The sequence below is a fragment of the Dipodomys merriami genome, unplaced genomic scaffold, assembly GCF_024711535.1.
Source record: "Dipodomys merriami isolate MVZ:Mamm:240054 unplaced genomic scaffold, mDipMer1.0.p SCAF_174, whole genome shotgun sequence".
NCBI classification, from domain to species: Eukaryota; Metazoa; Chordata; class Mammalia; order Rodentia; family Heteromyidae; genus Dipodomys; species Dipodomys merriami.
Window position 1 is genome coordinate 1,987,113 of NW_027203093.1, and position 13,916 is coordinate 2,001,028.

The 13,916-nt window shown below is 59.8% G+C and overlaps 2 protein-coding genes across 2 annotated transcripts; both read left to right on the plus strand.

The window, feature by feature from the left end:
- Positions 1-4,294: 4,294 nt before the first annotated feature.
- Positions 4,295-6,284, plus strand: LOC138829606 (exosome complex component RRP41). The gene is made up of 3 exons (XM_070026023.1): positions 4,295-4,764; positions 5,565-5,771; positions 5,879-6,284. The coding sequence occupies exons 1-3, from the start codon at positions 4,594-4,596 to the stop codon at positions 6,236-6,238; spliced, it is 738 nt and encodes a 245-aa protein (XP_069882124.1). The 5' UTR covers positions 4,295-4,593; the 3' UTR covers positions 6,239-6,284.
- An 877-nt stretch (positions 6,285-7,161) lies between these two features.
- LOC138829607 (glycosylphosphatidylinositol anchor attachment 1 protein) lies at positions 7,162-11,772 on the plus strand. The gene is made up of 12 exons (XM_070026024.1): positions 7,162-7,318; positions 8,489-8,668; positions 8,785-8,896; positions 9,127-9,274; positions 9,352-9,453; positions 9,563-9,759; positions 9,831-10,027; positions 10,363-10,516; positions 10,671-10,766; positions 10,914-11,104; positions 11,189-11,359; positions 11,434-11,772. The coding sequence occupies exons 1-12, from the start codon at positions 7,245-7,247 to the stop codon at positions 11,675-11,677; spliced, it is 1,866 nt and encodes a 621-aa protein (XP_069882125.1). The 5' UTR covers positions 7,162-7,244; the 3' UTR covers positions 11,678-11,772.
- Positions 11,773-13,916: the final 2,144 nt, after the last annotated feature.

Below are 13,916 nucleotides of genomic sequence, written 5' to 3' on the forward strand. Positions count from 1 at the left end.
TGTTCTTGGCTTATGGCCACTGCTCTAGTTTCTGCATGTATAGTCACATGGCTTCTTCTTTTGCAATCAAATTCCTGTTTCCCTCTTTTTTTTTTTTTTTTTTGTTGTTGTTGTTGGTCGTGGGGCCTGAACTCTGGGTCTGGGTGCTGTCACTCAGCTCTTCAGTTCAAATCTAGTGCCCTACCACCTGAGCTACAGGTCCACATCCAGCTTTTTCTGCTTATGTGGTGCTGAGGAACCGAACCCAGGAACTCATGCATTCAAGACAAGCACTCTACCACTGAGCCACCTTCCCAGCCCCTCTGTTTCCCTCTTATAAAGATTACACTTAAGGCCTACCCAGATGCCTTTTGCCAAATAAGATGAGATTCACCAGAGTTGGTGTCCTAGATAGTCATGACTTAGTCCCTGACACTGGGCAACAGACTGGAACATATTCCTGCCACACAGATAAAGGATAAAGAGCAAAGACAGGGCTGGGAAGGTGGCTCAGTGGTAGAGTGCTTGCCCAGCATGCATGAAGCCCTGGGTTCAGAGAGAAAGCTGGAAGTGGCACTGTGCCTCAAGTGGTAGAGTGCTAACTTTGAGCAAAAAGAAGCTCAGGGACAATGCCCAGGCCTTCAATTAAGTCCTCGGACTGACAGAAAAAAAGTGGGGGCAAGACCAAAAGAATAAAGAGCAAAGGACAGGAGCCTCATCAGCAAGGAAGTTTAAGCATGACCTTTGGCCACTCAATGGCTAAAAAATAAATTGCAACTTTTAGAAAAGTAGAATTTTTGTTGTTGTTCTGTGGGGACAGGACCTCACTACCGAGCTCAGGCTTGCCTTGAACTCAAGATTCTCTTGCCTCAGCATTCCAAGTGGTGGGATTATAAGCTTATGCCTAGCTTAGAAGTTCTTAAAAATAAGCAGGCAGGGGTGGGAGGAAGTGTGTGAGAGCATACTGTGAGGAAACAGACTTTATAAAACTGGTCTGGAGAAATGGGAAGGTGGCTTAGTGATAGAGCGCTTGCCTAGCATGCATGAAGCCCTGGGTTTGATTCCTAAGTACCACATACATAGAAAAAGCTGGAAGTGGCACTGTAGTTCAAGTGGTAGAGGGCTAGCCTTGAGCTGAAGAGTACAAGGACAGCACCCAAGCCCAGAGTTCAAGCCCCAGGACTGACAAAAAAAAAAAAAAAAAAAAAAAGCCCAAGTGGCTTGTTTCACACCTATCACCATCTGCTCAGGAGTCTGAGATCTAAAGATCCCAGTTTGAAGCTAGACATCCAAATCCACAAGATTCTTATCTCTAATTAACTAGCAAAAAGCCAGGAAAGGCATGGTTCAGGTGACAGAGTGGGGGTTGTGGGGTAAAAGGCCTGAGTGTAAGGCCTTACGCCAGCTGTGCATACACAGGCCTTGGGGATGAGCCATGGACACACAAAGGTCCTTGAAAGGGGAGGGGGGAGCAGTGGACACATGGGCCCAAGGTGGGACATTTCAGATCCAAGTGTAACACAGGGGCTCACTGCCTACCCAACCGTAGCAACAGAGCCCAGCCACTCCATACCCCTTGCTTTTTTTTTTGTCAGTTGTGGGGCTTGAACTCTGGGCCTGGGCACGGTCCCTCAGCTCTTCAGCTCAAGGCGAGCGCTCTACCACTTGAGCTACAGCGCCACTTCCAGTTTTCTGGTGGTTTATTGGAGATAAAGCGTTTCATGGACTTTCCTGCCCCGGCTGGCTTTGAACCACAATCCTCAGATCTCAGCCTCCTGAGTAGCTAGGATGACAGACGTGAGCCACCGGCGCCCAACATACCCCTTGCTTCTTGACAGGAAGAGCTTTGTTAGAATTGTCACCTACTCTGGATTTGACTTTGCCCTCCTGCCTGCAAACATCTCCACCTCAGTCCCTGAACACCTCACCTCCAGGACAACGCTGCACACCACGAAACCCCTTGGGCTTACCTGTGGCAATGAGCTCTTGACTTAGTGCTCCCTCCTCACAAATTCTCAGTGGCCTACTAGAATGGTGGCACACTCTGCTGAAGGGGCTTGCCCTTCTGGGCTGGGCTTGTCTGCTAAGATGCTTCTGTGTGCCCTAGAAAGCTGGGCTTCAGCGTCATGTCTGCTGTGAAACTGCACAGACCAGCTCCTTCCAGGCTGGGGAGCTGGCAACGCGGTCATATGTTCAGTTTGGGAGGGGGTCGTGCTAACTGCCCAGGTAATATGGAGACTCAAGTAACCCTCCCACCTCAGCTTCCTGAATATCTGGGACCACAAACACATGCCATTACACCACCCCACTTGGGAAAATTTGAAAGAGTAAAATGACTACAAGCAAGACTGCCTCTCCCCCCAGAACCCACTCCCCTCGGCTGTGTGGATCTGCTCCAGGGAAGCATGATTCTGTGGGAAGTCATATCCTATTTTTTTTTTTTTGGTTGGTCGTGGGGCTTGAACTCTAGGCCTGAGTGCTGTCCCTCAGCTCTTCAGCTCAAGGATAGCGCTCTACCACTTGAGCACCACTTCTGGTTTTCTGGTGGTTTCTGCGAGATAAGAGTTTCACGGACTTTCCTGCCCAGGCTGGATTTGAACCTCGATCCTCAGATCTCAGCCTCCTGAGTAGCTAGGATTACAGGCGTGAGCCACTGGCGCCCGGCAGTCATATCCTAAGGATCAGTAAACTGCTCTTTCTGCTGCATAGGGGAGGGCAGAACTGGGACGAGCTGCTGACACTGACTGACTTATGTTGGCTATTGAAGGAGAACCTAGACTCACCAAGAAAACCCAAAAGGCTCTGAGATCACAGGACTGATGTGTGAAACACATTGGATAGTTTCTCAAGTGTAATACCTCTCACCATGTGTGTGTGTGGGGGTGTTGATGGTGGGGCTTGAATTCAGGGCCTTGGCTCTGTCTTTAGTGTGTGTTTTTTTTTTTTTTTTTTTTTGCTCAAGGCTGGCATTCAACCACTTGAGCCACAACTCTACTTCTGGCTTTTTGCTGGCTAGTTGGAGGGCTGGCTAGGTGGCTCAGTAGTAGCGTGCTTGCCTTGCAGGCATGAAGCTCTGGGCTCAATTCCTCAGCACCACATAAGCACAAAAAAACTGTGATACGGTGGCTCAAGTGGCAGAGCACTAGCCTTGAGCTGAAGAGCTGAGTGAGAGACAGTGCCCAGGCCCAGAGTTCAGGACCCATGACTGACCAAAAAAAAAAAAAAAAAAAAAAAAAAAATCTCATAGATTTTCTTGCCTGGGCTGGCTTTGAACCGTGATCCTCAGATCTCAGCCTCCTGAGTAGCTAGGATGACAGGCGTGAGCCAGAGGCACCCAGTACCAGTTAGTCTTACTTTCAACTTTAGAGGGCCTTTCCACAAAGGCAAGCTCACAGTTGCCTGGTATCTGGGAAAGTGGTTTTGGAAGGATTTCCACCATTCAGAGAAGGGTGGCTCACTGTGCTGGAATTGTTTGTACAAACACAGCTTATGCTTAATACACTCTTCCCTTCTTAAGAGTCAGAAATTTGTATCCAGAAACTCTTCTGGTTACCACCTCCAGTGATAAGCTGTGGGGCACTAGAAACCATGGCCCAGAGTTCAAGACACACACACGTTACTCATAATGATGAGGCTGTCCAGATGTCCAGATTGCCCCTCAAGTGATGAGTTCCTCCGAAATCTCTCCACAATGGTCACCCAGGTCACAACTGTAACCCAGACTATTTAATGATTATGGATACATTTAGCCTCTGCCCCAATTCTTTATTGGTCGTGGGGCTTGAACCCAGGCCTGGGCGCTGTCCCTGCGCTCTTCGGCTCAGGGCGAGCGCTCCACCGCCTGAGCCCCAGCGCCACGTCCTGTTTTCTGGGGGTCATTGGAGATCAGAGTCTCACGGACTTCGCAGCCCGGCTGGCGCGGCACCGCGATGCTCAGGCCGCCGGCGCCGGCTGGGACTTCTCCAGAACCCCCACTCCGGCTCCGTCTGGAGTTTTCGGTGGCTGTACGGGGGGGGGGGGGGGTCCCGTTCCACGTGTCCATGTGAGTCCGGCGCGTTTTCTCAGCGTTCCCAAAGGGGTGCCGCGGTGCTCGGGAGAACACAGCGCCTGCGGTTTCCACAGAAAACGCGGCCGGGCCGGGCGAGACGGCGGCCGTGCTTCCGCCGGGGGGGGGGGGGTGGCGGACGCGGGGGGGGGGCGGCCGTGCTTCCGCCGGGGGGGGGCGGCGGACGCGGGGGGGGGGGCGGCCGTGCTTCCGCCGGGGGGGGGCGGCGGACGCGGGGGGGGCGGCCGTGCTTCCGCCGGGGGGGGGCGGCGGACGCGGGGGGCCGAGGAAACCCACGGGCCCGGCCTCCCCTGCGGCGGCGTCACGGCCGGAAGCCGGAGCCCCTGGGCCCCGGCCGCCGGAAACCACCCATCGGCAGGCCGGTTCCGCCGAGAGCCCGAGGGCCCCGCAACCGGAAGGGAGAGAAGACGGACCGGGCTGCCGGAACCCTAGTTCACAGGACCAGACCGGGCCGTCGGAAGCCGTAGAGCCAGGGCCGGAAGTGGTCCGACCCGCCGGAAGCCGTATGGAACCCGCGGTCTCCGGAAAGTAAAGAGCCGGGCTGCAGGATGGCGGGCCTGGAGCTCCTGTCCGACCAGGGCTACCGCGTGGACGGACGTCGCGCGGGAGAGCTGCGCAAGATCCAGGCGCGGATGGGCGTGTTTGCGCAGGCGGACGGCTCGGCCTACATCGAGCAGGGCAACACCAAGGCGCTGGCGGTGGTCTACGGGCCGCACGAGGCAAGTGGGCGACGCGGGCGCGGCGCGGCCGGGGCCCAGGACCGCATCTCGCCGGAGCGCCGGGTCCTCGCACTGCGCACGCGCACACGCGCGCGCTCGGCGACCCGGCCTTCCACGCGCCCGCCCCTCGGCGGCGCCGCACTCGCTCAGCTTCCTCACCCGCAGGTCTCCACGCCCCCAACAACAGGCCAACCGGCCTGTCGGCAGCTACCACCTCAAACGTCAACTCCATTCATTCCGTCGTGTGACTTCTCTCCCGGCCATACACTCCTTGAGCATAGGGGCTTAAAAAAATCATTTCGGCTTAAAGTGGCGCATCTTCAGCACTTTTAACAGTGTCTGGCCAACGTACGAATGTGGGAACGTAGCTTCCTAGATGGAAGAAGCTAGGTAGAAGGAAGACACGTGTGGCATCTGTGCAGAGCAGAAAGTCTATTAGTAGGGAGAAGGGCAGGAGCTCCAAATTCAGTTGAGGGGTTTACACGGAGATAAGAATCTAGGGCTTAGTAGGCCTGGGGGGAAGGATTTGGAGAGTGCATAGAGTGTAGGTATGAAGGGGACACTCAGGTCACCCTGTGGAGATTAGTTTTGGGGGGGATGGAGCAATCAGAAAGAGTCAAGCAGGTCAGAGGTGATGTGGCTTAGACTGGCAAGTGACCCTCCCTCCAGTATGCCTTGGAGGTAAAATAGCTGCACTACTCTGAGGTGTTTGAGGAAGAAAGGAGGTGGGATGAGCCATGTTAAGATTGGAGAATGTAAGACAGGAGGGGTAGGTCTGACTCACATCTTTTCTCCTCCAGATCCGGGGCTCCCGTTCAAGAGCCCTGCCTGACCGAGCCCTGGTGAACTGTCAGTATAGTTCAGCCACCTTTAGCACAGGGGAGCGAAAGCGACGCCCACATGGGGACAGAAAGTCCTGCGAGATGGGGCTGCAGTTACGTCAGACCTTCGAAGCAGCTATCCTTACCCAGCTGCACCCACGTTCTCAGATTGACATCTATGTGCAGGTGAGCAGCCTCAACCCAAGGAGGGAGAAGGGCTGGAGAGTATGAAGGTGGGCTGAGGTGCCAGAGCGCAGAATGGCAATCTCAATCTGATGCCTTGCACCCTGTAGGTGCTGCAAGCAGATGGTGGGACCTACGCAGCTTGTGTGAATGCAGCCACTCTGGCAGTGATGGATGCAGGGATACCCATGAGGGACTTTGTGTGTGCGTGCTCAGCAGGATTTGTGGACAGCACAGCCCTGGCGGACCTCAGCCATGTGGAAGAAGCCGCTGGGGGTCCCCAACTAGCCCTGGCCCTGCTGCCAGCTTCAGGCCAGATTGCTCTGCTTGAAATGGATGCCCGGCTGCATGAGGATCACCTGGAGCAGGTGCTAGAGGCCGCGGCCCGGGCAGCCCGAGACGTGCACACGGTGCTGGATCGCGTAGTCCGGCAGCACGTACGCGAGGCCGCTATCTTGTTAGGAGACTGAGCTCCCAGCCACCCCTGTCCAGAATAAAGGCCTGTTTCTCTACTCAGTGCACCTCATGGTATACCCCTTGCAGAACAGCTCAGAGCCTTCAGGGCCCAGCCTGGTGCTCAGTGGGGGTGACTGGGGGGAGCCACCAGCCCAAGAATTCAAGCTAAGGAAGAAAGTAGGGGTAGGGGGTTCGCTGGGTAAGGACTAGAGCTCAGGCGCAGCTTTGCGCGCTCCGGGAACCACCGGAGACGCAGAGCCCATGGACTGAACTGATGCCTTCCCCCCGAGTCACCAGTGCTCTTGTCCTCCCCGCCTCCGGCGACTTCTCTGCGGCTCCCTGCTGGTCCTCCGCGGAGCCTGTCCTGCCCCTCGCTGTGCCAGGGACCTGGCTGGGCCGCACACGCCGTACTCCGGGGCGGGGGCCGTTTCGGCCGTCGTCCTGCAGTCTTCATTTCTGGACCCGGCCGCCAGGCGGCTCCACTTCGGTGCGCCTTGGGGGCGGGCAGGAACAATGCCGGGTCTTCCGAGTCCTGAGCCTCCGTTCGCAGCGGGCTCCTGGGCGCGCGCACCGCGGCGCTTCGCAGCCCCAGTCAGCGAGTGGCCCGAGTGGCCCGAGTGGCCCGCGCCGCCCGCGCCGCCCGCGCCCGCGCCGCCCGCGCCGCCCGCGCCGCCCGCGCCGCCCGCGCCGCCCGCGCCGCCCGCGCCGCCCGCGCCGCCCGCGCCGCCCGCGCCGCCCGCGCCGCCCGCGCCGCCCGCGCCGCCCGCGCCGCCCGCGCCGCCCGCGCCGCCCGGCTCCGCCACCCCCGGCTCTGCGCGGCGCCGCTCTCCCGGCCCCGCCCCCTACGCCCAGCATCCAGTTCTGAGCATGCGCGCCGAGCGGCCACCGTTCTGGGCCTGCGCGGCGGCGGGCGGGGCCGGAAGCGCAGCGGAGTCCTGGTCCGCCAGCGGCCGCGAGCGCCGGGCCGCCGCTCCGTGGGACCCGGTGCGCCGGCGGCGGGAGCCGAGCGCCCGCCGCGCCATGGGCCTCCTGTCGGACCCGGTGCGCCGGCGCGCGCTCGCCCGCCTCGTGCTGCGTCTCAATGCGCCGCTCTGGTGAGGGCCGGGGCCGGGCGGGGCGGCCGCTCGCGTCCTCCCCCCTCCACGCCGCCCCGCGTCCCCGCGCCGCCCTCCCCCCCGCGTCCCTGCACCGCACACGCCGCCCTCCCCCGCGTCCCCGCGCCGCCCTCCCCCCGCGTCCCCGCACCGCACACGCCGCCCTCCCCCCGCGTCCCCGCGCCACCCTCCCCCCGCGTCCCCGCACCGCACACGCCGCCCTCCCCCGCGTCCCCGCGCCGCACACGCCGCCCTCCCCCCGCGTCCCCGCGCCACCCTCCCCCCGCGTCCCCGCACCGCACACGTCGCCCTCCCCCCGCGTCCCCGCACCGCACACGCCGCCCTCCCCCCGCGTCCCCGCGCCACCCTCCCCCCGCGTCCCCGCGCCACCCTCCCCCCGCGTCCCCGCACCGCACACGTCGCCCTCCCCCCGCGTCCCCGCACCGCACACGCCGCCCTCCTCCCGCGTCCCCGCACCGCCCTCCCCCCCCGCGTCCCCGCACCGCCCTCCCCCCCGCGTCCCGCACCGCACACGCCGCGCCGCCCTCCCCCCCTGCGTCCCCGCACCGCATCGCCCTACCCCCGCGTCCCCGCACCGTACACACTGCGCCGCCCTCCCCCCCACCGCGTCACTGCACCGCACACGCCGCGCCGCGTCCCCGCACCGCACCGCCCTCCCCCCCCCCCCCGCGTCCCCGCACCGCACATACCGCGCCGCCCTCCCCCGCGTCCCCGCACCGCACACACACGCCGCGCCGCCCGCCCCCCCCGCGTCCCGCACCGCACACACACGCCGCGCCCCCCTCCGCCCCCCCCCCCCCGCGTCCCGCACCGCACACACACGCCGCGCCCCCCTCCGCCCCCCCCGCGTCCCCGCACCGCGCACACACGCCGCGCGCCCCTCCGCCCCCCCCCCCGCGTCCCCGCACCGCGCACACACACGCCGTGCGCCCCTCCGCCCCCCCGCGTCCCCCTCCGCCCCCCCGCGTCCCCGCACCGCACACACACGCCGCGCCCCCCTCCGCCCCCCCCCCCCCCCCGCGTCCCCGCACCGCACACACACACGCTGCGCCGCCCTCTCTCTGAGTCCCAGGTCGCACTCAGGCCTGCGGGGACGGGTGGGCCGGCGTCCCCGCACCGCCCGCACTCCGGCCCTCGTCCCTCCCGCAGCGTGCTGAGCTACTTGGCCGGCATCGCCTGGTTCCTGGCGCTGGCCTTCCCGCCGCTGACCCAGCGCACGTACATGTCGGAGAACGCCATGGGCTCCACCATGGTGGAGGAGCAGTTCATGGGCGGAGACCGCGCCCGCAACTTTGCCCGGGACTTCGCTGCTCACCGGAGGAAGTCTGGGTGAGCGACCGAGCTTGCGGGGTGGGGTGGCATCGGGAGGGCTGGGGCAGAGCCGGGGTCCGGGAGGACGGGGGAGGCGGGGATGCTTTGCCTAGAGGCTGCCCTTGTGTCCCCAGGGCTCTGCCAGTGGCCTGGCTAGAGCGGACAATGCGGTCCGTGGGGCTGGAGGTCTACACGCAGAGTTTCTCCCGGAAACTGCCCTTTCCTGATGAGACCCACGAGCGCTATGTATTGAAGGGGGCCGGGTGCCTGGGACAGAACACCACCTGGAGGGGTGGCTTGGGAGGGATGACCTGAGGAAGTCCCAGGTGGTAGGCATTGTGCCCAGGAACAGTACGGGAGGGGCTTGAGACCTGTGCCCGACTACCCTGTGCCCGACTACCCTGTGCCCGACTACCCTGTGCCCGACTACCCTGAGACATTGCCGCCCTGAGGCTTCCCAACAATGATTTTTGCAGATGGTGTCCGGCACCAATGTGTATGGTATTCTTCGGGCCCCACGTGCCGCCAGCACCGAGTCCCTGGTATTCACTGTACCCTGTGGCCCTGAGTCTACCAACAGCCAGGCTGTGGGACTGCTGTTGGCACTTGCATCCCATTTCCGAGGTGAAGCTCAGAGACCACTGGCCAAGGAGGGTTTGGCCAGTGATCCAGGACCTGCTGACCCTGCCTCTCACCTCCAGGTCAGATTTACTGGGCCAAAGATATCATCTTCCTTGTGACAGAGCATGACCTTCTGGGCACTGAGGCGTGGCTTGAAGCTTACCACGACGTCAACGTCACTGGTGGGTGCTCATGTCAGGGTCAGCTGTCTCCCCAGCGCCCCCTCTGGAGCTCATCTGTTTGCTGTCCTCCCCAGTGTCCCCTCTGGTGCTCATTTGTTTGGTCCTACAGGCATGCAGTCCTCCCCTCTGCAGGGCCGGGCAGGCTCCATCCAGGCGGCTGTGGCCCTGGAGCTGAGCAGTGACGTGGTCACCAGCCTAGATGTGGCTGTGGAAGGACTCAACGGGCAGCTGCCCAACCTTGATCTGCTCAACCTATTCCAGACTTTCTGCCAGAAAGGCGGGCTGCTGTGCACACTTCAGGGCAAGGTGGGACCACCTGCCTGGGATGGCGGGCCGGGGGGAGGCCCTGATCTGATCCTGTCTTCATGCCTCCAAAGCTGCAGCCTCAGGACTGGACATCAGTGGACGGACCACTGCAGAGCCTGCAGACACTGCTGCTCATGGTTCTTCGGCAGGCCTCTGGCCGCCCTCACGGCCCCCATGGTCTCTTCCTACGCTACCGGGTAGAGGCTCTGACCTTGCGTGGTATCAATAGTTTCCGCCAGTACAAGTATGACTTGGTGGCAGTGGGAAAGTAAGTGTTTCTGGTTCCTCCTTTTTCTTTTTTTTTTTTGGTCGGTCGTGGGGCTTGAACTCTGGGCCTGAGTGCTGTCCCTGTACTCTTCAGCTCAAGGCGAGTGCTCTACCACTTGAGCCAAACGTTTTCTAGTGGTTTATTGGAGATGAATCTCACGGACTTTCCTGCCTGGGCTGGCTTTGAACTGCGATCCTCAAATCGCAGCCTCTTGAGTAGCTGGGATGACAGGCGTGAGCCACCGCGCCCGGTTTCTGGTTCCTCCTTTCTAGCTGGGAGCAGTGTCCCCAGGGCAAAGGCGATGGCTGCCGCTGACCCTTCCCTGTGATCGCCAGGGCTCTGGAGGGCATGTTCCGCAAGCTCAACCACCTCCTGGAGCGCCTGCACCAGTCCTTCTTCTTCTACCTGCTGCCTGCGCTCTCCCGCTTCGTCTCCATTGGCCTCTACATGCCCGCGGCCGGCTTCTTGCTCCTGGTCCTTGGTCTCAAGATATCCTCCAACCCACACTGACCAGCCCCAGGGCCCTCCACTCTAGGCTGGGCTGGTCCTCCACCCTGTCCTGAGGGTGGGAGCATGAGTGAGCCCTGGGTCTCCCACAGGCAGATCTCATCACAGCTCTTACCGGGTCCTTGACTCAGGCCACGCACTAGAGCTATGGATGCAGCTGCACGAGGCTGGAGTGGGCCCTGAGGAGGCTGGCAGGGCCTCTGGCCCCCGCCCGCCCCTCCCCCCAGCACAGGTGACAGCGCCCTCTTCTACTGTTGGGTTGAGCTTGCGGGTCCCCAGGGGTCCTTACTACTGTCACTTGGCTTCAGCGGGAAGGGGCAGAGTGAGGGTCCTTGGGCCTTCCCTAGGTTCCTCATCCAGGTGCCTGTGTTCCCTGCAGGGTGTGGGGCTGGCCTCACTTGTGGCGCCTCTGCTCATCTCCCAGGCCATGGGCCTGGCCCTCTACATCCTGCCTGTTTTGGGTCAACATGTGGCTGCCCAACACTTCCCGGTGGCTGAGGCGGAAGCCGTGGTGCTGACGCTGTTGGCTGTTTATGTGGCTGGCCTGGCCCTTCCACACAACACCCACTGGTAAGAGGCTGGGCAGGCGAGGCCAGACACCCTGGCGCGCCCCCCGTGGCTCCTGTGCTGCCTCTTAAGCTTCTTGCCTTGCAGGGTGCTGAGCATACAGACCCCAGACAGGGGCTGGATGGCCCTGAAGTTGGTGGCCCTGATCTACCTAGCACTCCAACTGGGCTGCATCGCCCTCACCAACTTCTCCCTGGGCTTCCTGCTGGCTGCCGTCATGGCCCCTGCTGCTGCCCTCACCAAGCCCAGCGGGTCCCGGTGAGTGCCGTTTGCCTACCCATCCAGTCCCGGCCCCCACCTCAGCACCCACCTGAGCGCCGTCTCTCTGCCAGGCCCTTCTATGCTGCCCTGCTCCTGCTCACAAGTCCAGCCGCCATACTCCTGGGCAGCCTGTTCCTGTGGTGGGAACTGCAAGAGGCACCAGTGTCGCTGGCTGAGGGCTGGCAACTCTTCTTGGCAGCTCTGGCCCAGGGGGTGCTGGAGCACCACACCTATGGTGCCATGCTCTTCCCACTGCTGGCCTTGGGCCTGTACCCCTGCTGGCTGCTCTTCTGGAATGTGCTCTTCTGGAAGTGAGGCCTGCTGCCCAGGCGCACACAGAGTTAAGGGCAGGGCTTCCTGCACCCCCTTTCTACCTCCTTCCTGGGAAATAAACAAGTGCTGTGTTCTAACTGTTCTCTGGGTCACTGGACTGCCATCCACAGGGGGCTCCAGGCATGGGCTGGCGTTCCTACACACCTTCCTGGAGGGGAAACCCTGGCCCAGTTACTGGGTGGCATCTCTGCCAGGCCCTGCTGGCGGGCCTGGGAGCTCAGCCCCATCAGCACTGGGTCCTGCCTTGAGCTCTGAAGAGACAGTGCGGCCCCAGCCCCGGATGCCTGCTTCGCACTGGAGCGTACAGCTGGGCACAGAGGGCTCTCAGGTGCCGCTGTCCAGGGCCATGCTAGACGGTGCTAGGGCTTAAGGGCCTCACAGGAGCTGGACCACCCAGAGACCTCCATTCTCACTTTGAGTGCTGGGCCGAGGGGCGGAGGAGCTGGGGCCCTGCAGGGGGTGCCCAGGGTCCAGGCCATGGGCCCAACGAAGGTCACGGGGAACTTGGCATGGACTTTATATGGATAGGGAGGGTGCCAGATCTGCTTCCTCAGATCCACCTCACCCAGGGGAAGCAGGGGAAGTGCCCTCTAAGAACAGACTACCTTCACAGTGTGGCTGAGGTGATGCTTAACCTTGTGCCCAAGAGCACCAAGCCACCGGCCACGAGAGCCAAAGCCAGGAGGTCGCTGACAGGCCAGCGCAGGAACAAGAAAGTCATTGCTCCCGGGTTCTCAGAAGGAACTGCAGCACCCACTCTGGAGGACAGGAAGAGCAGAGTGCAGCCCGTGGGTGACACCAGATCTGTGTCAAAGACTTGGCGCTGAGGCTAAAGAGACCTCACAGGAAGGCAGAGGTGTCTTGGACAGGGTGCCCTGTAGCGGCTCCAGAATTGGGAAGAGAAACACTGCTACCCTGTCTAGAGAGACCAAAGCATCAACTAAAGACAGTATGCGTTGGGTGCTGGTAGCTCACATGTAATCCTAGCTACTCAGGAGGTTGAGATCCAAGGATCATGGTTCAAAGCTAGCCTGGGCAGGAAAGTACATAAGTGCCGCAGACCGGGTTCTGTCGGGACGACGGAGGATACCTAGGGGAGGAACCTGGAATAGGTGGGGAGATGGCAAACAGACAACTCACACACAAGAGGAGTGGATGCTGAGTGCTGAGTGCGATTTAATGCAGAGGATAGCAACCTTTTATAACAGAAGTCTCATGAGAAAGGGCAAAAGGTTACACAATCTTGCTGCATGGCTTCTTTCTTGGGTGGTCACCAGCTGGGCACCTGATAGGCATTTGTCTTCGGCTTATCTCTAAGGAATACAATGGGTTTGGGTTTCGATGTTTGTCACCAATTAACCATTACCTATTTTTATAGAGGCCTTAACTTTCCCATAAGATCTTTCCTGTCTCTTCTTTAATAGTAAACTTTAAGGAGACCTAGCAATTCTCTTAGTAAATAGCAGGAAATTCTCTCTCCTAAATAATTATCTCAGCAATTGCCATACATTCTTTCTGTTTTAGCTGAGCCTATAGCTTCTTGTAAATCCCTTACAAATAATTCCTTCTGCTGAAGTGACTTTGTGAAACCCCCAATACTTTTATATTTACTTATAACTTGTCTCCTAGCCTCCATAAGAGGGGTTTCAGGTTAGCACTTAACTCTGGTGAGTTAGTCATATTTTTAAGACACTCATCAGATATTGGAGTCGTCAACACTCTTAAGAGAGAGCTTTGAATAAGGGAACGTTGACAATGAGCAAGTACAAAAAGCAGTAGAAGCAGTAAAAGATTAACAGGCACTCTTATGAGGGAAGAAAGACAGAAACACATCTTTTCCCAGGGGTTTGCCAGCCTTTTTCCAGGAGTAGGCCTCTTAGAAGCCCTATTCTCCGAGGTAGACTTCGGTGAAGTCCCAAAACTTGGAGATAGGTTTCTGTAAAGCCCCATTCTCTGAGGTAGACTTTGGTGAAGTCCCAAAACTCAGAGATAGGTCTCTGAAGCCCCATCATGGTCTGATAGATGGTTTCCCATGCTAAGCAGACTCTACTGGGGTCGGCGTGGCATTTGCCCCTTTTTTTTTTTTTTTTTTTTTTTTCACCAGTCCTGACTCCGTGTATCAGTTAACTCAATTTTATGCCAGCTGTACTTGTAAGCTCCAATTTTAAGACATACTCATACCATTTGCGACATACTTAAACTTTCTGAGGTTTGTCTTAAA